Here is a 24,131-nt window from a genome sequence, read left to right as displayed (position 1 = left end):
AATATTGCCGAAGGCTAGGTCATAATGTCAAGCAATGTAGGACACGTCAGAAATATGTTCATGCAGTATTATTACGAAAGAAAGCCACTAGACATATGCAGAAATTAAGCCAAAGTAAATTTCAAAACAATTACAATTGGAAAAAATAAATTGATTGCTGGAATTGTGGGAAATTAGGACATTTTATGAGAGAATGTAGAAGTGTATTGAGACCTAAAAGAAACATATTTAGGCCTTTAAACTAAGATCTTCCTGTCATAAAGAAGTCGATGGTAGGAAAAATGATTTATCAACGTATTTTATAGCGCTAGCAGGAAATCCAAACTCTTGTACAATAAGAATAGGGAAACAGAAGATTAGGGCATTAGTAGACTCTGGAGCAGAAGTCTCGTTAATTAATAGGAGGACATATGAATCATTAAATAGGAAGCCAAAACTATTTAAAAATCATAAAGTTTCATTACAGTCTGTAAATGGTAATTCTCTGCATGTAGATAGATACACCAATCTTATTTTTCGAATAGGTGGAGAAAAAATAGAATATAAATTCTATGTGGTCTCAAATATGAATAGAAAAGCAATACTTGGAAGGGACTTTCTCATTCAGAACAAATGCAGAATTTATTTTGATCTTTTATCAATGAGAGTTAAAAATAGCTATGTCACATTACAAGAAGATGTACATATTGCTTCAGTAGTTAGGTTGCAAAAAGATACTGTAATTAAACCTCAGACAGTGCATATTTGTTCAGGACAATTAAGAAAAGACTCTAAACTAAAGATTTTTAAAACATATGAATTAAAGAGTGTTGAAGATGGTTATCTTAGTACAGAACCTGGTTTAATGGTAGCTAATTCAGTCATAAAATTACGAAAACATCGTAGGTTTCCTGTTATGTTAGTAAATTCTACAAATAGAACAATTAAACTAAGAAAAGGATGTGCTGTCGCAACTGTTGAACAAATTGATGAAAAATATATAGCTTCTATGTCTGATGTCAATAAATTATCACACATTAAGGGTGAAAAATCAAATAGAAATACAAAAGATATAATAGCACCAAAAGAACACTTTCAGTATGTAGAAAAATTAGTTCAAACAAAAAGGGACGTTTTTGCGAATAATGACTCAGAATTGTCACAGACAGATACGATTACAATGAAAATTCCTACTGTAGAACATGAACCGATAAAACAGCGACCATATAGAGTGCCATTAAATGACAGAAAAATTATGAGTGATGCTATATATGAAATGCTTAAGGCTAACGTAATAAGACCTTCTCAAAGCCCTTATGCAAGTCCTGTTGTGCTGGTTAAAAAGAAAAACGACAATAGTACCAGATTTTGTATAGACTTTAGGAGGATCAACGCCCTGGTGAGACCCACAGCATATCCTCTACCTCATATCGATGATATATTGGCTCTTTTAGGTGATTCAAAATACTTTACTACCCTAGACTGTCGCTCAGGATTTTGGCAAATACCGATTGATGAAAAAGATAAAGAAAAAACTGCATTTACCACATTCAGGGGTCTATTCGAATTTAACGTTATGTGCTTCGGATTAGTTAATGCCCCGGGTGGTGTTCCAGGAATTAATGTCTAAAGTCCTAGAGGGATTAGATTTTGCTGTGGCATATTTAGATGACTGTCTTAAAATTCAGTAAAACATTAGAAGAACATAAACGCCACTTAGACATTATTTTTCAAAGGTTAAGAGAGCTTAAACTTAAGTTGAAAAAGTGTCAATTCATGCAGCCTAAAACCGAATACTTAGGATTTGTCATAGATGAAGATGGCATCAGACCAAATCCTGATAAAGTTAAAGCTATTAGGTCACTTCCGGTTCCAAAAAATGTGCGTGAAATTCGAAAAATAATCGGGGCTTCCTCATTCTATAGACGGTTCATCCCCTCATTTTCAGAAATAGTAGAACCTCTTATAAACCTTACAAGGAAAAAGTCTCCATTTATTTGGAGAGAAGAATGTCAGAAAAGTTTTGAGAAAATTAAAGAACAATTAACAGCTATTCCTTTCTTATCTTACCCAGATCCAAACAAGCCGTATACACTGTATACCGATGCCAGCGATAGTCATGTGGCAGCGTGCTTAACTCAAGCGTGTAATTCACTAGAATCAGATGAAAATAAAGAAAGGCCTATATACTTTCTGTCTCATAAACTAACACAAAAGAAATACAGCACTATTGAGAAAGAGGCATATGCCATATTTATTCTTTGCAACGTCTAGATTTCTTTTTACACAATGCTGAATTTACAATCAAATGCGACCATTCTCCGCTTCAGTATTTATTAAAAAGTCCAATGCAAAACAAGAAAATTCAGTTATGGGCATTGTCTATTAGTGGTTACAACTGTAGGATAGAGTATCTTCCAGGAAAGGCAAATGTTATTGCTGATTTCTTTTCACGGCCACCAGAATCTGAAAATAAACAAACAGAAAGTGAGCAGGAAATCGAACCAGATATTAACGACAATACCTACAAAGTTTCTGACAAATATGAAGTTAAAAGTATAAATGTTATAAACTCTAACAACTTAAACCCGAAAGAAGTAGCTAATAAAGAGTATCAAAAAGAAGATTCTTTAGTAGAAACTGTCCAAGCATTTGCAGATTTAGATATGAGATTAGAACAAGATAAGGATCCTGCAATTGTTCAGATGAAAATGCAACTTAAGCATGGTGACCCAAATAAGGCTGAATTCAAGAAGTATTTAGAAGTAGACAATATTCTTTACTATATTTCGAACCCAGATGAGGAACCAGTTATGAGACTATATGTTCCTAGTCATTTGAAATCATTAGTTATAACAGAATATCACAACAATGGTCACCCTGGTACACAGCGTATGTTTTCAACTATAAAAACAAAGTACTACTGGCCAAATATGTTTAAAGAACTTCATAGATATGTAACAACTTGTGTTGATTGCCAGTCTAGAAATTTGACAAAGGTTAAAGCGCCCTTAAGAGAAACAAATATTGCACCATTTCCATTTGCTATTGTTTCAATAGACATATGTGGTCCTTATGAGAAAACACTTAGCGGCAATCGTTACATCATTTGTTTTGTTGACATGTTCAGTGGTTTTCCAGAAGCTTTCGCGGCTCCTGATAAAAGTACAAATACAGTTATTGACTTACTTTTGAACGAGATATATCCTAGATATGGATGTCCTCTCCAGATAATTCATGACCGAGGGTCAGAATTTACGAGTTCTGCCTTTAGGGAAGTTCTGAAAGAATTAAACATTGACAATGTATCATGTACAGCATACCACCCTGAAAGTAATGCAAAGCAAGAACGAATGCACAGAGTTCTGCATGATATTTTAGCTAAAAGAATTCAAGGTAATACACGTGAATGGGACCTCCATCTTAATATGTCTTTAGCAGGCATACGTCACAATGTTTCTTCAAGTTCAAAGTTCACACCTTTCTATTTAGTTTACAACAGAGACCCGATTTTACCTATTGATAATTTGCTAAAGCCTAGAGCTAAATACCATGGCGAAGAGTTTCACAAGATAGTTCTTCAAGAACAACATGCAAGTTTCCTTACTGCTTTTAGACATTTAAAACGCTCGAAACGAAAACATAAGGCACAAGTAGACAAAAAAGCAAAAGACATTAAGTTCGAAATAAATGATCCTGTCTATTATAAGAACTATCAAAGAAAAAACAAGCTTGAAGATCGCTGGAAATCGCATTACAGAATTCTTGAACAAAAAGGTCCAGTTACATACCTTATTAAGAACCAGCTTGACAATTCTGTTGTTCAAGTACATGCAGATCAGATAAGGCTTGCTGACATTGCTGAATGGCCCGAACGCAAAGCTGTCAAAGGTTATCCAAGACGAAGGGTTAATTATGTAATACCTCCTGATGATTCTAGCTCAAGCAGTAATGATGAATCTGATGTTTCTGATACTGAAATATCAAACAAAATCAGAAAAGTTAAAATGCCTAAAAGCACAAATAGGGTCCGTCAAGAACGTGAAAATTCTTCCTCAGAAGATAACATTCCTTTAGCTCAGTTAAGAAAACATTTAAGAGAACAGAGTAGGGAACAAAATGCCACAGAAACTGAACAAAAAGCAAGCAATACTGGCGAAAGTTCAGCTAGTATGGGTAACAATACAAAAGAAAACAATTACCTTGATAATGAATCCCGTATGGAATCAGGTGCTTCGCATTCTGATCAGTCCATAGAGACAGATGACATGGATACACAGTCTTTGTCAAACGAGTCTGAAAATAATCAAAGTAACATGGCTATTGAAAATGTTACAAGACACACAAAGACACCTAATCTTGTTATGAAACATGATACTGATGACAAACAAAAATATCTGCAAATGATATTAAGTCACATGGCTGAGAGTGAAAAAAGCAAAAATATGATGTTAAATCAAATGGCTGAGAATGAAAAAAACAAAAATGACATGATGCAAGGTCTGCTAAAGACATTGTTTTAGACCATAACTGTTAGACATTGTTTCAGGGCTTAAACGAAGGTCCTATCTTAGAGAATACTTTGCTAATTTATAGCATAACATGATACACAAGAGATTGGTAAGAAAAGTAGCGCTATATGATGACGTTGATAAATCCAAATGACTTCACCAAGGTGTATATTCATATACACTGTATTGTTTTTGTAAATATCTTCAATTAAAGCTATTGTTCATACATTTATTATTATAATTGTTCGGTGTTGGTTAAATTCCTAATGCACAAAGTTATATTTTCTGCATAGTAAAAGGCTAGTAAAAAAAATACATGATACAACCATAAAGTAACATTTTTTTCTTTAATTCTGTTTAGAACAGAATATCTATGCTGTTATTCACATTTGTAATTATTGTTATCAGAATATTTTAATGTCAAATCATTTAGTGTTCTGAGACCTGTGAGAACAATTATACCGTGAGGTTCACTAGTTTAAGCATATTTTAGTATTGTTAGACGCATGAAAACAGTCATAATGTGAGATTTACAATAATGGTTATTGATTAATGTTTACAATAAAGTAAAAATAAATTGCCTGGCTAACATTTTAATGTATATTTTGTGTTTTGTTTCTGCAATTAAATGTCAGCTGCAGTCTGTAGAGTATTAAAACCGGTGTCACGATAAGTTTCTCCACGCACCTGTTTACATTTACTGGTGTCATGATAGATTTCTCCACGCACCTGTTTCAGAAACCGGTGTCATGATAAATTTCTCTACGCACCTGTTCCAGAAACCGGTGTCATGAAAGGTTTACACACGCACCTGTTACAAAATCCGGTGTCATGGTAAATATCTCCTAGCACCTGTTTAAACGTATTTCTGAAGATTTTAGTTTAGATTAAGAAAAAGAAATAGTTATATTCAACCCATTTGAAGTTTCTATACGAGATGTATGTTTTATTAAAAGCACGTACGCTTTGCCAGTATCTAATGATATTTGAAATTTTTACACGTAAATTTTCTTAATAGTAAAATGCAGATACGACTAAAAATTAGAAGCATAACAACAATTTAATAATATATCCTAGAATAAGCCGAATAAGTAAGGCTTACAAAAACGTAATTACTTTTATTTTGATTTAGATTTAGTGTTCTCATACCTTTTTTGTGAGAACAAGCACATTATTTTACTAGCAATTATAGTTAAAGCACATTTACCGCGATACATTTCCACAAAATGAATAAATTGCTGTAATCGTATTAATTCTATTTTTTGTATCAAATATACATGTTTCAAAGTTCATTTCCTTAAAGTATTCATTTTAAAGTTATATTGTTCTAATTTTAAATTAATAAAGTAAACATGGTCACAAATGCTGTGAAATAAAAAGAAAAATGCGGCAACCAGTATAAAAATTGTTATTAATTTAACTATGTATCAAATTCACTTGCCCGAATAATTTTAGCGAAATAATTCATAAAATATAAGTCTGTTTGCAAATGCAAATTAAATGTTAGAGTATTTTATATTTAAAACAATTTATATCAGTTAAAAGATAAACATATAAAGTACTTACCTTATAATAACTTGAATACGTGTAATCATTCCTCCTGTCCATTGTTATATCCTTTTATTATACCTGAGTGCTCGTATTACGGTCACCGTGGAAATTAAATTAAATTTCAAACAAAATTTCTAAAACACGTCTGCACACAATACAAGCAAGAAGACAATGCCAGTTAGCTAACAGTTTCTACTACATATGCAAAAGGGAACTGACAAATTCACGGTTGAACGCACGATATTGACCAATGAGAAACTGCGTAACAATAACAGCCCTCAAGGACTTATTATCAGTCAACTATATCAGCAACTTCCTGGTGGAACGCCGAAGTGATAAAAGATAAAATCATGAATAATACAACAATCAACGAAAAATAACCTCGAGCTATAATGATATATCAATCTTTCTCTCCATCTACAATTAAAGAAACTTTGTTAAGACAGAATTTACGAAAAATGTTAAAATGAATAAAAAATCTGGAATTCTGTGTAGAAAACAACAAAGAAAAAAGAAACATTTTAGCAACAGATATATTTACACGATGTCAGATTCTCGTCAGAGTATTATACTTTTATTCCCCATGCAATTCTTATTGAAAATACCCGACGCAGTTTGCAATTCAATTGATTATGAAGACTATTTTACCCAGCTGATATAAAGACTTTATTTTGCCCTAGCTGAAAACTGCAATGATTCAACAATTTGAAACTATATAACTGGAAGTATTTTAGACAATTTTAGTGATTAGCAAATTCAGGATCCCACGACCTGCTCCGCTACTCCGCAACAAGATGTGTGCATATAGAATTCAATCACAACAGAGAATTATTACGGAACTATGGGACGCCGATGTGAACAACGCGAAACAGCAGACTTGGTACCACTTGCGGACAATTGATGATTGTACTCTGCAGAGAACTGGCTGATGTTGGAGGCAGATTTGTTTAAACCTTGTATCATTTATTGTTTATTTCATTTGAATATTTAAAAGAAAGAAAGGAAATTTATAAAAAATAAATAAATAAAATGTTTTCAGTGCATACAAATGTATTCATAAAATGTATACTCTAGATACAAGTCTTTCAGAATTTGTACTTTTGAAAGAATATTCAGTATTTTTAAATGTGTGCTTTAGATATCCGACTTTCGGCGTATACACTTCTACCATGAGCGCAATTAAAAAATACATGTTCAAGGCATAAAAATACCTTGATCGTTAATCTGTACTTTATACAAGTCCGCGTATTTAATTTTAAAATATTAGCATGTTTCAAAAGATATATCGTATCTATAGAAGATGTGATTTTATGGCTGTTGATATCTATAAACATGTACATGTAGTATTTGAAACCAGATATGTAATTTTGCTTTCTAATTTCAGAACCAATTATGTTTTATATGTATGACAAGCTCTGATAGATGCATCAGAAAGACGGAATTTCCACAAAATGAATGAAAAACGAAATAAACAGACGCTTATCTGACAAACGTGATACTGCACAGTTATATATATCATATCTATATTCTGTTATATACATGTAATCGTGAAAATATAGACAGATGTGACTCGCAAATGGAATACTGTTTAATTTCAATGTATAATGTTATAATATTGTAAAACTACAGACGAATGATCAAAAAGATATATAATGCACTTTATTTGTATGAAAGAAATCATCACGTTTTAAGAAATTCCTCGATTATATTTGTATTATGCTTGCACTAACTATTCTGATGCCAGAACAGAACAGAACAGAACAGAACAGATCTTTTATTTGATAAACACAGATTACAAAACATACATTTTGTAATAACATGTGAACAAATATACATATATATATACACATAGGTGGATACAGATCAACGTGGATGTGGGGATGGTGATCACACATTTTAAATCAACAGAAATGAATATCTATGTTAATTCAATTTAGAAGTCCTTTAGTAATACATAATTTTCTTAAGATATTAATGGGTCAGTGCACTTACTTTTCAGCTACTATTTATAATTTTTGTTACAGGTAGGCAAAAAGAGAACTTTCCTTGAAACAGATCAGATCAAAATAAATTTCAATTTGTTATTCCTCATCGTCATTAATCAACTAAAAAAACTTTTTGTTTCTTAAGACTATGTACAATATTTTAAATGAGATATGATCTTGGACTGAATAAGTAAATGAATAGTGAATGAAGTACTAGTGTTACATCATAACACTAGGCTACTACTAGAGGACAGCATAATATCTATAGCAAAAAGTAAATACAACAACAAAAAAAAAGAAATCAACAACAATAACAGCTGTGTTTCGTATTTCAAAATGTTAGTAACATACATTGTCAATTTACCGTATTTGCATAATATTGAGTAGCCCGCCTTTCTGATTGATTGACACATCACGTGACCAATTTCGCGGTTTCAGTTGACTGGCTACTCTGACCTAGAGTAACCCGTCAATGAATTTACAAACAAAATACGCGTGGCTCTGTTGGAATGAGGTTAATCCGGTTAATTGCAAGGTTAGTTAATACTTTTGCATAATAATATCTAATAATGAATGAGAGAATTTAATACTTCGAGAACAATAATTGTTAATTCACATTATATTTAGTCTATTTAACTGGGACTTCGCCGAATTATTGTAAATCATAATTATTATGTTTGATATGTCAAAATGGTGACGTATTTGTGTAAAGTATCTTGTACTTGCTAGAGTGGTCATTTACATTATATTTTATGTACAGTATTTTATACGTTTATGTAAAATGATTCATCTAAATGGATGTGACTCAAATGAAATACAATGTATTAATAATATTACATCAGCCACTTGTGTTTTTCATGGCCATATTTAACCAATTAAACATCATTATTTTACATATAAAGTAGAAGCTTACATGACAATAACAGTATAACGATTCTGTAAAAATATCAAGTCATAAATAAAATTTAGGTTCTTGAGAACCGGCGAATAATTTTTTTCACAAAAATACTCAATCTGGTCAGGAGCTGCGTGTCGGTAGTTGACAGTAGTTCTCTAAATTTAATAATATTTGGCCTACGGTAATATTTCAGTGGTATATATTTTTTTCTTTCTTCATTAAAGGACGGACATGCCTAAATACTGAGAAATTGTATCTATCTGTAATATTATGTACTTTAAATTGTCTTTTAATATGTATGTGTAAAATTACCCAACTGTTTAAGTCGTGCATTCAAAAGCTAATTATGTTTACTAAAATTATACCTGGCGAACCCTCGGCAACATTTCTAAACGATCAACATTAAGGATTTGTTATAGCTTAGATTTACTATTAATCTTTTTTTATTATTTGTTTGTGGAAGAAATGAAGGGATTTGTAATGTAACAGGTTTGAAAGGTTCGGAATATTGTATATTCTATAAGTCATTGTTTAATATGCTACGTAGAAAGATGATAAACTATAATACTTGAATCTAAATTGAAAAGCTGAATTGTCAAATAAACAGGTATACTTAGTTGTTTATATCATTTACTTCCGGGATCAAAGTTAGATATGTTAAGGAAAAAGGCACGACGAATTGTGTATTTTTACATAGCGGCTAGACTGCTTAATTAAATATATATGCTGAAATATAATTATCTAGAGTCAGAGGAGTTAGATTGAGAGTTAGAGAGAAAGATGGGTTATAGATGCTAGATTGATAAGGTCACCTTTACTTAATAATATCTAGCTAAAAATGTTATGTTTGAATATTAAAGACTGTTGCTATGATAAATAAAACTGGTTAAAAAGTTATGTTTGTTGTATTGAATGGCCACGCTACGTTACATTTGAACAATAATGTATATACAACTATAATATTAAGTATTACTTTCTTTGAATAATCTATAAAACTATTACAAATCAGCTTTTCTGTTTGTTTTGTTTGTTTTTTTGTTCGGTTTTGAAACGTCGTACCGACACACTTTAGGTCATATAGCGACTTTCCAGCTTTGATGATGGAAGAAGAGCCCAGGTGCCCCTCCGTGCATTATTTCATCACAAGCGGGCATCTTGGTAGAACCATCGGCCTTCTGAAAGCCAGCTTGGTGGCTTCCTCACATAAAGAATTCAACGCCCGAGTGAGGCTTGAACCCACATCGATGAGGGTCTTCTGACTGTTATAGAAGTTTAAAACAAAAGTTGCAGAATTTCGTTCTTTTGTCGTTTATCCCCCAGTTGCGGACAAATTTCGCACAAATTTTGCCGCTGGTCAAACTGGTCATCAAGTCTTATCTCCGCCTGTCAATGTCCGATTGTCTGAATATATACATGTATCACAAGTTCATCATACATTATGTACATGAATTGTAAGTCAATATATGCAAATTTTATTTATCCATGCATACATAAAAATATGGTGTTATTTGCAGTGTCTTTTAGGTACTTGGCTAAATATTTACCTATCCATTCAGGTAATAATTCAAAGGACGCGGTGCATTGAATTTATAAACCGCGTCATTTCAGTTCAGTGATGCAGGAACGTTTGCTAGTGAATTAAGAAAAAAGAATTCCTTCGCACTGCTGGTAGGATACGGTAATGACTTACTGGATATGTAATTTGCAATTTATACAGTGTTATTTTGTTGTATGAACTCTGTGTAAAAGGAAACAATGTGGACAAAAATATTTGGTCAATACGGTATGACAACATTTATTGAGTTATCTTATTTCTGGTATACCACAACATTTGTCTGAAAACGAATCTGTGGAATGCTTACATATTGTCAGTAATTAAGGCGCTTTAGATTTCTGTATGATTATATAATGTAAATTTTGCTTTACTTTCAATTTGTGAAATTATAATGTAGTCTCGTTACATTGTCGATATATTCAAAGACATTTGTGTATACATTCAAACATTTTAAATCAACGAGCTGCCCACAGTACAATGTATTAGTACTTGTGAAATTTCTTTGTGGGATGTTTGACCACTGCCCACAGCCCATCTAACTTGTATTTCGCTTCGGCAAGTTACTGGGTCAGTGGTGTAAGTTTTTCCGACTCATTTTGCAAAATTATGCAAGTTGATATTTGCCAACTGTTATTGAATGTGTTCTTCAATATTCTCATGCCATTGTTTATATTGTAAATACTGAGAATGCTAAATGTATTTATGGTATATTAATATCTGTATAGCTAAAGTTGTTGCATGTATTGTACTTTAAATAATTACTTTATGTTAACTGCATATATGCATGCATAACATACCATGGACTCTTGCAGAGTGAAGGTAACAAAGAAATCTATATTTACAGTCTTTTAGGTAATTGGCTAAATATTTACCTTATTAATACAGATGATAATTCAAAGGACGTGGAGCATTTATTTGTAAACCGTCAGTGATGCAGAAATATTAGAGAGTGAATTAAGAAAAAGGAATTTCTTTGCACCGCTGGTCGGAGACTGTGATCATTGCGAGGATGAAGATGATTATCATTATGATAGTGATAAAAAGGAAGAGCTTGATATTACGTTTTATTAGTTTATTCGATTTCGGTATAATTAACTTGTTACATAAGACATAAATTGATTTACTTAATTAAAGGCAAGTTTAGTGTATTATTCTGCTCTTTGTAGGACCCATTTCTTGAACAAGTACCAGGTACAGTAGCTGAGATGGAAGACACGCGAGAAGGTGAGATAAAGAAACAAGAAGATGTTGCGGACGAGAAATATGGATGTTTGGCTTTCAAACCAAGGTTAGAACGTCTAGTTATAATTCCATTTTCTTGCCGGAAGCGTCGCATAGTTATCAAACAAGCAGGTACTGGTCCATTCACTTGAGGAGGTGCGGAGGAATATGACACTTTTAAATGTTGAGGAATATTTGTAATGGCAGCTGTCTATGACTTGACCAATACATATTCGTTATTTCAATTTACTTTCTCGATAACGTTTTCTTGCATACCAGACGGGGATTTCCGGTATCTTCACCGGTGCTGGAAAAATCCATCTTACACCCCGGGGTGTGTAAGATGACTCTCGTGCTGTAAATGACGTATAATGTACTACATATATATATATATATAGAAGATTTATGTAGTAATTTATGTTTTATTTAAAAAACGGAATAAAAATTCATTACCTTGTCAGTTCCTATTGGTTCCTGATAGTATATTTCTCTATTCAAATCACGTTATTTTTTCAAAAATTCATAACGTTACGCTGCAACTGATAAAACAAAACCGGAACTAAACATTGTTGTTTGTTTTGAAACGTCATGACGTCTTTCCTGTTTACGGATTTTGGTTTCCCGCGCTTTGTTTAAATACACTGCCATAAGAAATAGTTCTAAAAAGAAAGCCGTTCGATTGATTTAATTTTTATTATTATTTCTTTAAATCGGTATGCAAGAAAAAGATTCTTTCACTGGTTATAGGTGCAGATAGAAATATCCGGCTCTCGGGTAACTGTTTAGGCGGTAACTCGGCAGGGAGCCTCGTTACCGCCTAAACAGTTACCCTCGAGGCCGGATATTCCTATCTGCACCTACAACCAGTGAAAGAATCTTATAGTATAAATCTCGAATCACCCACTTTTCTGATAACTCGTCATACCTTTGTTTGGCGTCAATTACTGTAAAATGCTACAATATTAAAAATAATACATATTGTCGAGGCTAAATGCCCTATTTGATACGCTGCTGTCAGTGTATATGGCAAAGTCTCTAATTTAAACCTTTCAGTTGTCTCCAGTGCATGAACAATATCCGATGTCACGTGATTTGGCAGTGCGTCTTCAATTTTTTCGAAGGATTTATTGTGAATGGTGTGATTAACGTTGTGCTCGTCGCGCTCGAGAAACGTTACTCCCTGCCAAGCTCTAAATCTGGCTTAATAGGTTAGTTCCAGACCCGGTATCGTCTATTTTATTTCATACCCGTGTTCTATGATGTACATGTAGATACAAGTTTAAGCTTCCAGCTTTACAAATTTATATATAGTCAATGCGATTCGCGAAGTCTAATTAGATAGATAAGTTATGCAGCATGTAAGTCGGCTAATCTTGCAATGACAAAGTCTGTAATGAACTGTAACAAGTTGTAACGAGAATTGCAAATCTAAAATGAGTTTGGAAAAGCTTAGTTGATGAAATTTGAAAAGTAAACGGGTGTTGTAAGTAAGGCTGTGAATTTGAAAAGTTTTGTACAGTCATGACTATGTTTGTCTCAGTCGTGTCTTTTGCAACAGAGTGAAACTATTTTCTTACAAACCAGAATAAATTAATGCCAATGTACGTCTTGCTTAAAATGTTAACAATAGTGTATTGTTTATATCAGCAAGCAGCAATGATTTCGGGTCAATTATTTGTTCTGTGTTGGTTGGATATTTCGGTGAGCAGCGTCACAAACCCAGACTGATAGGTACAGGTGTACTCATCATGGCAGCTGGTTGTCTCGTCTTCTCATTACCACATTTCATTGGGAACAACTATCACTACACGTTGTCTACAGGTAATGTTAAATGACTTTGTTAAATATTTATTGTCAGCTGGAAAGGAAACATGCACGTATATGTTTTACAAACCTTTATCTGTTATAACTTGTTTCAAACTCATTTAATTTTCAGACTTTCTTGCATTATCTTAGTCCTTTCCATCGCACATCGCATTCCCGAGTCTTGATATTGTGGAAAAACACGGAGTCCTATAAAAGCATAACACTGGCATAGGTATCTTTAAACATTTAGCATGGAGTGACATACAATACTCTTACACTTGTTGAAGCTTGTTTACAAAATATTCACACTGTATCTCCCCACATGCACAGAGAACGCCACAGAGAACACGTGCAAAATAGGGAGCAATACAACAGGTAGCTGCGGCTCCTTGGGTGTGGACTATGTGCCGGAGAGCTATACAATGTCATACGCTCTACTGATGATTGGCAACATTCTGCTGGGTATAGGAGCGTCGCCAATGTTTACTATTGGTCTTTCATATATAGATGAAAATTGCAAGGCTAAACTGACTGCTTTCTACATAAGTAAGTATATATAATGTACTATTCTGGGTTCAGGATTGTTGCCAACATCTAAATGATAATGTCCTTGTTACAAGAGTGTCGCCAGTGTTTAACCATTGGTCTTTTATATTATGATGAAAAAAGCGAGTTAAAATCGGACGAAAATTTTGATTACAGTATATGTATATGACTTAAATATTACAAGAAATTGTTTCATAAAATTCTGTAAAAAGGAAAATAAAAATGTACATTATCATATTTTTCCGTTTGTCTACTTGTATCGGTTCCATCATCGATATGTTCTTCTGTCAGTCATAAATGGTGGATTCTGTCATATCTATAAAGAGTAAGAGGTTTTCTTCTTACATATATACAAATCATTTTATTTTATTCCCTTTTTCTCTCTGTTAGGCCGCCGTTCTGCCTGCCTGTCCGCCAGTCACAAAAGAAAGATTTGTAGAAACCATTCAAAAATACAGGATTTTTTTCCATGAGACCTGATTCCTAGATGGTAGATCATTTGGAGTATATGCCGGTTCTGATAATAAAAATATTGTTCTTATTGCAGCAAATGTGACAAAATGTTCTGTCCCATCCATTAGCAGACTTTTGTTGCAGGGCAACAGTCGACAGTTTAAATGATCAGTCTTTTCGACGGGGATCATATCATACCTTTTTAAATGATATTTTGTACAATGTTTGTTATTTCTGTATGTATGAACAATGCATTGATATAATTCAGGTTGGACATTTTGTGCCGCAGCGGTCGGTGTTGCCATTGGTTACGTTGTTGGAGGTCAAACTTTAAGTCTTTTCGTTGATATCAATAAAGTGGATCCAGCAAGGTACTCGCTGCTCATTTATGCATGCAATTCTAGTAAAATGATGTTCTCAAACTTTAAATCTTTAATTAAGAGTTTCCCATTCAAATCATGTTGGATAAATATTAGGTCTGTAAAGAAATCACAACTTTATTTTTAATAAGCACTGACGTTTACAACAAAAACCAAAATGGTTCATATTGTTTCCCATTTTATTCATTTATTAAAAATATTATTTAGAATATCTTATACTGTTTCAGTGTTCCTCTAACCCCTATGGACCCACAGTGGGTTGGAGCATGGTGGATAGCTCCACTTATAGCTCTGCTAGGCTTCCTGGTCGTGGTGATGCCGTTATACGGATACCCACGGAGACTCCCGAGTAAGTTATAGTTGTGTATAAGCGCTCTGCTAGACTCTAGACCAGTCGATGTATAGTCGGCCGATCTGTATGTGTGGGGGAGCTGTTCAAATAAAATATTTCCGATCAACCAAATTTTATATAATGTCAGTATTCAAGTTATTGTTTACAACAGATAATTGCACGACGCCAGATGATGCATCTTCAAATAACACTTTTGGTTATTATATACATGAGCCGTGACATGAGAAAACCAACATAGTAGGTTTGCGACCAGCATGGATCCAGATCAGCCTGCGCATCCGCGCAGTCTGGTAAGGATCCATGCTGTTTACTTTCAAAGCCTATTGTAATTAGAGAAACTGTTAGCGAACAGCATGGATCCTGACCAGACTGCGCGGGTCCATGCTTGTCGTAAACCCACTATGTTGTTTTTCTCATGGCACGGCTCATATCATGAAGTCTTACTATAGTGTTTATAATATAAAATGCAGGTTATACAGAGGTACAAATACAACGTGCAGTGGAAGCTCATGGTGGCGGAGACGAAATAACAGCTCAGGCGAACTTTGGAAAAAGTTGGAAAGACTTTCCGAGATCTGTATGGTTGCTGGTAAGATCTCTACAAGATTATGTTGCAGCAACTGAAGTTGATTTTTTACCAAAATACCAAATATGATTAATGGACTTAAACGTCTTTCGTAAATACACGTAATTTACCGGAATTGTTAGGTGTCAAAGACAGCTTGCCTCTATTCCTTTAAATATGAAAGTCTATAATATATGCTATGCGCATGCGCAATGTATAAGTCAAGGAAAGCATACTGTGACTGTCTTCAACTGTACACAGAATCTGGATTTTATCTATATTCTACTTTCGTTGTCTTCACGCCATCATAGCAGTTTAATAGCGGAGAACGTTCTTAGTGAAACGAATGGACTTATTTTTCCATTTCATGTTACATTTCACAAAAAGTTAAGCAAAGCACATTTTAGAAATATTTCTCTGGCTACTCCCACAGGTTACAAATCCGACGTACGTGTTTATATGTTGCGGTGCAGCAGTGGAGGCCCTGATCATAGGGGGGATGGCAACATTTGGCGCCAAACTGATACAAGAAAAGTTTAATGTTGACATTACGTGGGCAGGCACAGTCATGGGTAAAGTTAGTTTGGGTTATGTTGTAGGACACTTTATAAATGTTTCTAACATGGACACTTTTATAACTTAACTACACCATCAGAAATATCCTATGATGTTTAAATATAAAATATTACAATTCTCGTTTAAATACTTTACATACTGTTATCTTTCAAGCATGTAATACGCGCAAATTATATAAGATGAAAATGCTATTCTTTTACTATAGAAGGACGGTGCGTATGGTAGGCCAGTGCGCTATTCTAAATGATTAATATACGAAATGCTAGATGTCGGACGCCAAATATAAAATATTTAATGCTGATTGCAAAATGAGGAATGCTAATCGCCAAATTCTAAAACATTATGAGTTATCGGTCAGTGTCTTTTAACTAATGAATGTAATGTTTCAATTACATGTCTTTTGAAAACGCAATATAATGTTCTACCAGTCCGATTCGAAGCAATAGCATGTTCTGTCGGTCAAACGAACATGGAACTGACACTATTTACAAAAAAATAAAATCTAAATGAGAAAGCCAATGGCTATTTCAAGGATGCATTCATCTTATGGTATATCCAGCTCTTTATTGAAATAAGCACTCAGCAATAAGTATTTGGCGTTATTTTGTTCCACATTTTGTATTTTGAATTAATCACTTAAAATTACCTTATTACATTCGATTATTGGTTTTAGGTAATTGGCAAATAGCATTTGTCATTAAAAGTGTGCCTTCCAAAATGTCCTAATAAAATGGTTATTATCTATCTGTAGGCATAATAACTATTCCTGGGTCAGGAGGTGGGATGTTGCTAGGAGGATATCTTGTGAAAAAGTTCCAACTCAAGTGCCGTGGAATCATTCGGATGTGTGCAGGATTTATGCTCGCAGCATTCTGTTTTGGTCCGTTCTTACTGGCGCACTGTTCCAGTGACCCGTTTGCGGGTTTGGACCATGCATACATAGTAGAGTAGGTACTGATACAACAAGCTTAACTTACGTCTGGACGTTTGAATATATTTTTTTAACTTTTAGTGACTGGTTTTATAGTGGGTTTTCAATGGTTAAAATTTGGGGTCAAGTTTTAAATCGTCCTAGATTTTTTTAAAGTGGGTTTATTTTGTTCTATGAAACTTCTACTTCAAAAAATGTATCATCCTCAAATTTTCATCTCAATATTTTGGCGGCCATCTTGAATTCAAAATGGCCGCCATAGAATTCGGTGATATAACCAAAGAGAACTATATATCTTGGTCAATTTTAGGTATATAGGAACCAAAACAGTATCAAAATGTTTCTAAAGCAATGTCCTTCCCTTTTCAATTACATTATTTAAATTAACTAATTTGCATATTTATGAATATTAATGAGTATGTAAAAAATATGACCAAATTTCACAAAAAATGGACAAATATTAAAGTTATACAAATTAGTTCTTGGTACGTTATAGTCAGTGAAGAAGTCAAATTGTACCAAATGAAAGGTAAGACAATGTTGTTTTAATATTTTATCTGTTTATGCACGGGTATGAAACGTTGCCTGCGGCACAAAATGTGCCGCACTAAAATGAAGGCATCGCGTTTCCGACGGCGCAGGCATTGCGCAGGATGTTTACAAAAATAACGAGCACGGGGAGTAAAATTGAATGTTTTTGGTTATTGTCTTGTTACAGTAAACACTTTTTAGAAATCGGGGAATGCAGCGGGATTTAGTTATGTCTTGCCGACAAATCCATGCCCAGTTTGTGAAGAAATATGTAATATTGTTATTTTGCGCGTGTTTTTCATCAGATACAGTAACATGAAAATTACCAAAGCAGTGAATATTCCGAGTCATTTCACATCCTGCAGAAAAAGGAATGATGCATTTCTGTAGTATATCATAAAAAGACATGATATCTGATCGATTGAGATAAAATACATGTCAAGGAAAAGGCATATCCCCTCGTTCTGCCGACTTTTCAGTCCAGTGCCGCAGGCATCTCGATGATGCCGCAGGCATCGCGAGGGGCGCAGTCATCTTGAATACTATTGTAGTCAGTAGTACGTGTAATTTCGACCACCTAACATGTATTAAAATCAATAACAGTATTGTTCCTCCAGTTATTGTGTAAGACAAATTTTTCTGAACCTGAACTTTGTAATATTAATAGCTATTTTAAGAAGTTTGCAATATTTTTCCTCGCTGTTTTGGGGGATGGGGCCAGATCCCTTCCAGTTGAGAAAATCACGTCATTTTATATCGAACTGGGATTATTTCTCCTAAAATAACAATATTCAGTTACCAAACATTTCCATTTGTAACAATTATTGATACTTAGTTCAAAGCAAGGTATGAAAACCAGCATTGGAGCACAAAAACTGTCATAACATTTGTCATTTTTCAACCAATTTTGTTGTTTTTGTTTCAGCATCGAGTGTTTTTTCTTTACAGTTCGGGCGTACTTTTTATAAGCGGTGAGCTGAATCCCTCTCCATCTTCCCCCCCCCCCCCCCCCCCAAAAAAAAAAAAGTGAGAATCGCTGTTATTGCGTTCCAGCGTTCCAAAAAAAAAAAGGAACGCAAAAACAAACAAAAAATCGTAAAAACGTGAAACTTCTTTTGCTCATCTCGAGCCATTTTTTCTGTAACAGTACATCAGCACCAAATTTACTGTTAGGTCAAGATATTTAAATACGAACGAAGAATATTTAAAATTACTGTTCCCAAGTTTTGTGTGGAAAAGAACCAATGAAGTTGAGATCTTTCGAAAAATGGGTCCAAAATGGGTCTTAACTTGTTCTGAAATTCTACAAAAATATTAACGTACTTTACTCACTCTTTGTCGTTCAAATATGATTTAGGTCTGTGCACTGACTGTACACATAAAGTTTACGTCTGACGATAAGGAGTTCTGAATGATTTTCTTTTCCCTTTTAATATACACTGAATGCACATTCATCTGAAAATATAAAATTAACAAGATACTTAACAATCGTTAACTTCATAATTTGCTTCTTTTCCACATAAATTTTCTGAATAGTATCGTTGTAAGGGAAGTTTCGTGTTTTACGTTGTTTTTAATTTGTCTTGTTTAGTTCCTTTTCTTCGGAAAACCAAAACTGATTTTTTCGCCATTTCTTTTTTTTTTCTTCTTTCTTTCTTTTTTGTTAGGGTTGGGGTGGGGGAACTCAGCTCATCGCTAATCAAAATAGTACGCCAAAACTGTAAAGAAAATAAAAACAACAATACTTGATGCTGAAACTAAAACATCAAAACTGGCTGAAAAATGACAAAGTTATGACAGTTTTTGTGCTCTAATGCTGGTTTTCGTACCTTGGTTTGAAGTAAGCATCAATGATTGTTACTAATGGCAATGTTTGGTAATTGAATATTGTTATTTTAGGAGAAAATAATCCCAGTTCGATATAAAATGACGTGATTTTCCCAACTGGAATCGACCTGGCCCCATTCCCCAAAACAGCGAGAAAGAATACTGCAAACTTCTTAAAATAGCTATTAATATTATAAAGTTCGGATTCAGAAGATTTGTCTTACACAATAACTGGAGGAACAACATTGTTATTGATTTTTTTTGTACTTTAATACATGTTAGGTGGTCGAAATTACACGTACTACTGACTACAATAGTATTCAAGATGACTGCGCCCCTCGCGATGTCTGCGGCACCATCGAGATGCCTTCGGCACTGGACTGAAAAGTCGGCAGAACGAGGGAATATGCCTTTTCCTTGACATGTATTTTATCTCAATCGATCAGATATCATGTCTTTTTATAATATACTACAGAAATGCATCATTCCTTTTTCTGCAGGATGTGAAATGACTCGGAATATTCACTGCTTTTGTAATTTTCACGTTACTGTATCCGATAAAAAAACACGCGCAAAATAACAATATTACACATTTCTTCACAAACTGGGCATGGATTTGTCGGCAAGACATAACTAAATCCCGCTGCATTCCCCGATTTCTAAAATGTGTTTACTGTAACAAGACAATAACCAAAAACATTCAATTTTACTCACCGTGCTCGTTATTTTTGTAAACATCCTGCGCAATGCCTGCGCCGTCGGAAGCGCGATGCCTTCATTTCAGCGCGGCACATTTTGTGCCGCAGGCAACGTTTCATACCCGTGTTATGGGCATATTTAGCAGATACATAGCGTTTAGTTTAATCATAAGTGGGTGGGGTAAGAAATTGACCCCTGAACACGAAAATTCATTGTGTCAACTTAACTTAGTCAATTTAAGGTATATAAGAACCCAACAGGTATCAAAATGTTCCTAAGCCATTGTCCTTCCCTTTCAAGTAGCTTTATGTAAATTAACTAATCAGCATATATAATGAGTATTAATGAGTATGTAAAAAATATGACTAAATTTCGCATACAAATTGGACTTAATTATATTAAAGTTATACAAATTATTTCTTGGTAAGTTTTAGTCAATGAAGTAGTCAAATGGTATCAAATGAAAGGTAAGACACTCTTGATATTTTATCTTTTTATGGTCATATCTAGCAGATAGCAGGCTTGAGTTCAACCATTAGTGGGTGTGGTAAGAAATTGACCCCTGAACACGAAAATCCATTGTGCAATCATGTCTTGGTCAATTTTAGGTATATAAGAACCTAAAGAATATCAAAATGTTCCTAAACCATTACCCTCTCCTTTCTAGTTATTTTATGTAAATTAACTAATTAACATATTTATGATTATTAATGAGAATGTAAAAGTATGACCAAATTTCGCTAAAATTGGCATGTATGAAAGTTATACAAATTATTTCTTCGTAAGTTTTAGTCAGTGAAGGTGTCAAATGGTATCAAATAAAATGGTCCACTGCCATTTATTACCCCACTCAAAAGTAGTTGAGAAGAATGGCCACATATACCAAATTATTCCTTGGTCTAAGACATAATATAATATGTATGTATCTCTTCTAGAGACCGCGACTGGATCTGAAAATGACGTTATCAATATGGCAACCGATTACGAAAGTGAATACTGCTGAAAATTGCTTATAATATCGGATATCATGTCATTAAACCAACCAATGTGACATTTCAAATGAAATTTACATTTTACCAGAAAAAAAACTTTTTTTTAATTTATCTGAAGACTTTTTTCTACCCCACCCACACAATGCATTTATACATCGCTTCTGCCTCTTGTTATGAAATGTTTTTAACTATTTTTATGGTGTTGAATTTGAAACATGATTATCACCGAAAGTTAAAAGAAATATAACATACAATAAGGGAATATAAGTTACCAATATCTGATTTAGATCAATATCTGCTTTAGATAAGTACCGAAGAAAAGGAATTTGACGAACATTCAGCACATATCAATGTCGGTACAAGCAGTTGTCTATGCTCTAATTATACAAATTGTACAAATTACATGTATTGTTTGCAATTTTATCTTGATCAGATTTAAACATGATCAATACAATTATGCCAGTAGAAGTTATACAGAAGTTTTTAACTTAATGCAAGTGTTAAATTCATGGAAGTCTTTTAATTACTCAAAATTACTGGTTAATTTTATTCAAACTTGACAGCAACACTAAGAGTGTTTTACTTAATTCGTCATCAGCCCCGCAATAACAAAGCTATCTACACACAGTATTATTTATTACCCCTACATTCAAATGTTTTGGGCTTTCCGCGATTACAGTCAGCTTATTGCAGAAGGAAGGGCATCAGGGGCAGATTGTACTGATGAAGAAATCTTTTCATCATCTTTCTTTCATTAAACTTAAAACTATAACACTGCAGCTTTAGAACATGATAAATACATGATCAAAGTAAAGCACATAGACAGCAAGATCAAAACGTAAAAATAAAGAAATGTAGTGCAGCAAGGCCTGCAAAACAATGCTGGTATGTTTAAAACGTTAGGCTGGCAAAAATACTCACACTTATATCCCAACCATATTCCGATGTTATAGAACAGTATACATAAAATTAAGCCCTGACAGCTGAATGTCTTTTTCACGCAAGGATATCTAAAGGCACGTTATATGAAACACAAAAATGATGTGGTAAATAATTATATAAAAAAAACCCTCTGTTCCTTTAACATTCTGGAGTTCATTTCCGCTAAAGCAGGTGCTGGGGTGCAAGGGGTATTTCATCTTCCTTTCTAAACCTGTCATGAACAAACTCTGTCAAACCAAGTCTTCTGTTACTTTGATTAATTTATTCATACTTTCAAGGGACTTAGAGCTTGTTTACAAACCATTACGCATGTTATCATGCCGTTGCAGAAAGAAGAACATATTTAAGATACGACGAATCGGAAAGCAGAAATATATAAAAGCAGCTTCATACCAGTTTATTAACGACTATCAGGCGTTGTTCACTTTTATGTTAGACACATAAAAGAGGAAGTGTACATCCGCTGACAAAGGCTGAATGCACAGTATCTTCAAAAAAATGCGGGTTAGGTAAAACATTTTATTTTTGTTCCTTCTCAAGAGAAGGAACACTTATGGTGAACATGTCACACTTGACTGAGCAGGTAATGGATTTAAGGGTATCATCAAAGGCATCATACTGAAGAATTGGGCAAAAATCGATCTATTATCTTCCTTTTATGAGATCAACGTATACCTTGTTGTCTCCTTCGACCGTCAGCTAATATCATCACTATCGGATATTTTTAGATCGTTAGGTCGGCTATCTCCGCTTATCATATCAGGAGCGATCATAATAAAACAAGAATTAAGATTAGAGATCTCCTGTAATAACGTAGTGGGAAGGTGATTTATTTTACAACCAATTTGAGTACCGGTAAACAAGCAACAGAAATAAGTCATCAATGGCTTAATTCTGTTTTTCATAATGTAAAATACGGAACGAAAAAAAGAACACATTACGTATTTATTCTTTATTTGCATAGTCAAAGAGCTATAAAAAAAGTGTTTTAAATTCTTTGGCATAGTATATGAAATATGATCAACACTATATTATTCTTTAATTTTACATAAGAACTGGACATTAAACAATATAAATACACAGAATCATGTATATTAGGCGAGCATAACATCATGTACATGAAACTAACTATTATCTTAAAAAATAGAAAGCATGGAAAAAAAATATATTTTTAAAGTGCTTACAAACTGACATTCATTTCAGTATATTAAATGAAGTGAAATGCGTTTTTTATTTTATTATTATCATATTAACTTGTTTAAAATTAATTTGTATGTAAGAACAAAGTTGTACTCATCATACCATTAGAATAACCTCTTGCCAATGTTTTTACGCATCTTAAGTCAATCTTTAGTGAATACAGCTGTATAAACAGACCTCCAAAAACATAATAGTTTCAAATTATCTAACTCCTAATCTACATGTCATATTGTAGAATCGAATTACTAAATATTCATAATCTAAAAATAGACTCCGCCAAAATCGTCTACTATATTCTTCTCGGTTACATTCTTGCTGCCTTAGATGTTCTTTTTACGGTTTATTTCATACAATTTATACTTTGACATTTAAGTATGACCATCAACATACTGTACCATAAAGTTATCGAGATTTTTTACTTGTCTGTGAATTATGCCCGTACGTACCATCAACGGATAAATTCATTTCAATACTTCCTTTTTTTATCTAGAACTGTTAATGCATTTCTTTCGAACTTGTAATTTCATGCCTTTGATTAATTGTTTCTCTTTAAGTTGAACTTTTGTAGCACTTTTTATCAACCATCAGTTTGTTTTGCGACTTATATAAAAAAAATCCCTTTTTCGCGGTT

General features: G+C 33.6%; 1 protein-coding gene across 5 annotated transcripts in view; it reads left to right on the top strand.

Annotated features, from left to right (window-relative positions):
* The window catches only part of LOC123545171 (solute carrier organic anion transporter family member 4A1-like), a 43,712-nt gene that overhangs the window by 9,033 nt on the left and 10,548 nt on the right, over positions 1–24,131 (top strand). For 3 of the 5 annotated variants that reach the window (XM_045331500.2, XM_045331498.2, XM_045331501.2), the window contains exons 2-10: positions 11,646–11,767; positions 12,754–12,908; positions 13,348–13,521; positions 13,837–14,052; positions 14,774–14,876; positions 15,113–15,234; positions 15,708–15,826; positions 16,236–16,374; positions 17,130–17,325. In XM_045331500.2, the coding sequence (XP_045187435.2) occupies positions 11,646–11,767; positions 12,754–12,908; positions 13,348–13,521; positions 13,837–14,052; positions 14,774–14,876; positions 15,113–15,234; positions 15,708–15,826; positions 16,236–16,374; positions 17,130–17,325 (1,346 nt within the window). Of the gene's footprint in view, positions 1–9,170; positions 9,423–9,506; positions 9,532–11,645; positions 11,768–12,753; positions 12,909–13,347; positions 13,522–13,836; positions 14,053–14,773; positions 14,877–15,112; positions 15,235–15,707; positions 15,827–16,235; positions 16,375–17,129; positions 17,326–24,131 lie in introns of those variants that run through there. The other 2 variants (XM_045331502.2, XM_045331503.2) reach the window with 2 other exon arrangements.

The sequence above is a fragment of the Mercenaria mercenaria genome, chromosome 1 (genome assembly GCF_021730395.1).
Source record: "Mercenaria mercenaria strain notata chromosome 1, MADL_Memer_1, whole genome shotgun sequence".
NCBI lineage: Eukaryota > Metazoa > Mollusca > Bivalvia > Venerida > Veneridae > Mercenaria > Mercenaria mercenaria.
This window is presented reverse-complemented; position numbering and strand designations above follow the sequence as displayed.